General features: G+C 36.9%; 1 protein-coding gene across 1 annotated transcript in view; it reads right to left on the bottom strand.

Annotated features, from left to right (window-relative positions):
- The window catches only part of LOC118334405 (cadherin-7-like), an 18613-nt gene extending 17859 nt beyond the window's left edge, over positions 1-754 (bottom strand). The window contains exon 1 of the mRNA XM_035670307.1: positions 637-754. Coding sequence (XP_035526200.1) covers positions 637-754 — 118 coding nt within the window. The remainder of the gene's footprint in view (positions 1-636) is intronic.
- Between the last annotated feature and the right edge of the window lie 1603 nt (positions 755-2357).

Here is a 2357-nt window from a genome sequence, read left to right on the forward strand (position 1 = left end):
ACAGAGACCCAACAGTTCCCCACCATGAGCAAGCACTTGGACACAAGAAAGCTTGTTCATGATAGCTGAAGGACAGACTGGATTCATAAGGAGCTGCAAGGACTTTGAGTCCTGGTTCATAAAGCCCTCTATAACCCACAATAAAGTGATTTCATCATCAGTCCATGAATCAGACTCAACAGGAAGTGAACACATCATGTGATCTCTGATGATACTAAGGTTAAATACATGGATGATTTAGAGCAGAGGAGGCTGAAGCTGTTTATAATCAAATAATCCACACACACACACACACACACACACACACAGACACTCTTGATCTCTTTTAATCTGTGGCTCTGCAGAGGAGTTAATACGGCTCTCTGTGAACCATAAACATATTTCAGGATCATTTATAGGTTAATGTCTGCTGCAAATAGAGTGGGTGAGGAGGGGTGAGGAGAGGGAGTAAACAGGTTTATATAAACTGGAGACATCATTCATCATTGAGTTCACAGCTTTAAATATTATTCACACGTTTTCATTTTATCCTGGAGAAAAACTGGTTACTAAACTTAAGTTCTTTAGTTAAGCTGTTACCTAATTTTAAGTGTTTGGGTGTCAGGTGTGTTCAGATGTGGTCAGATGCATTGTCACCTGTCTTTGGCTCCACAGAGAAGTATGGCTGACCCTGCAGGATGCTGTAAATCAGTCTGGCAGAGTTTCCATAAGTCGGATCATCAGCGTCTGTCGCTACCACCGTCACCACTGACATACCTGTACAGAAGTTATTAAATATACATCTTTATTTAATAAACTGAGGGGATTACACTATTTCTTTATCAGCTGCTGCTACTGTTCCTCAATTGATTAAACTTGGTTAAACATGTAACAACATCTAAAAATGATTGATGATAGAAAAAATATAGAATATTTCTGTGAATACTCTTACTTTCAACATATGCTGCAAATGAATGTACGAAACTAATGGAAAATCAATAAAAATTGTTGAATTGAGATAAGTCAGGCTGTTTTGTGCTTGTTCTCTCTAACGATTCACTGCTGATATAATTAACATTAAGCTTATGAAACTTTAGCTTCTGGACGACAGTGTTTCTCGCATTACACACGGTTTATATCATACTTATTTACAGTTTTTCTTGATTGTTTACACACATTTTCTGAAAGCATGCCTCATTACTCTCAGAACTCTACACACAAATCTAAAAACACACACACAATGGGCAAAACCCCTCAATTCTCCTGCAAAATGAAACTTTACATTCAAAACAATGTTATTTCTTCTCAAAATGGTATTTTGTTTTCAAAATGACACACACAAAAACCACATTATGAATAGACATTTTATAAGGAACCAGTTGAACACTGATGTGGCTGCAATGTTAAAACACTATGATGAATGGAAAAAACCCTTTTCGTCTCCATTCATCATAACATGACTTTAGGCTTTTTTTGTTTCAGTGTTACACTTTACTACAGACAGTTACATACCATAAGTTGTGTTAGTAAAATATTTGAGAATATTGTTTCATACTCAGAACACACCAAATACACGGTAACATATTTTTATTTTCCCAACAAAAACAATGTACAACAGTGTACATCCCAACCAACACCCAGTTGCACATACAGTGTGTAACATACAAAACACCAGAAAGAATTGTTACATTACCAGTAACTAAAAAAACTAATGCTGCATTCTCGTTTCGGTTTTTCACAGCACCTTCATCCAACATCACAAGCATGTTTTTCCCTGGCCAAGCAGCGGGTGAAATATCGCCAAGCATTGGCAAATCCAGCCATTGAAAAGCATCAACTGCTATTTCTCAATTGCATTTCTTCCCATAGCTTGGAAAGGTAATGCAATTAACCCTAAACCCTAACCTGACACCAAACATCTATCCGGTCAGAATTTTCTGACCAGGCTTCTCCTTAGGGTGTCTGCATTCACAAGCTCAGGTGCACGCAATGACCAACCAGGGAGAATTGGTGGACTGGTACCTTATACCACCAAAACCCAGACGAATAGACTCACAAAAGACGCTTTCGCTTGGAATCTGAGTCCAAAAACCACAAGAATACCCAGGTCTGGGTTTTGGAACTAAAAAACATTAATGGGGTTCCACTGATTACACCACCAAAATGGAGGGGTTGGAACTCTTCTCTTAATATTGTTTGATTGACATTAGAGTTCAAATTTATAAACAAACAAATATTTGAAAGTTAAAAACAAAAATAAAAAAATACAATTTATTAAACAAAAAAATATATAACTAATGTCAAAAATTTGGAGTTATTTTATTTCATTTATAATTGGGGGAGAAGCCCAAGAAGGCGCGTCCTTTTGTAGTTTTCTT

The sequence above is a fragment of the Morone saxatilis genome, unplaced genomic scaffold, assembly GCF_004916995.1.
Source record: "Morone saxatilis isolate NCDOM2014 unplaced genomic scaffold, NCSU_SB_2.0 Contig23, whole genome shotgun sequence".
Classification (NCBI taxonomy): domain Eukaryota; kingdom Metazoa; phylum Chordata; class Actinopteri; family Moronidae; genus Morone; species Morone saxatilis.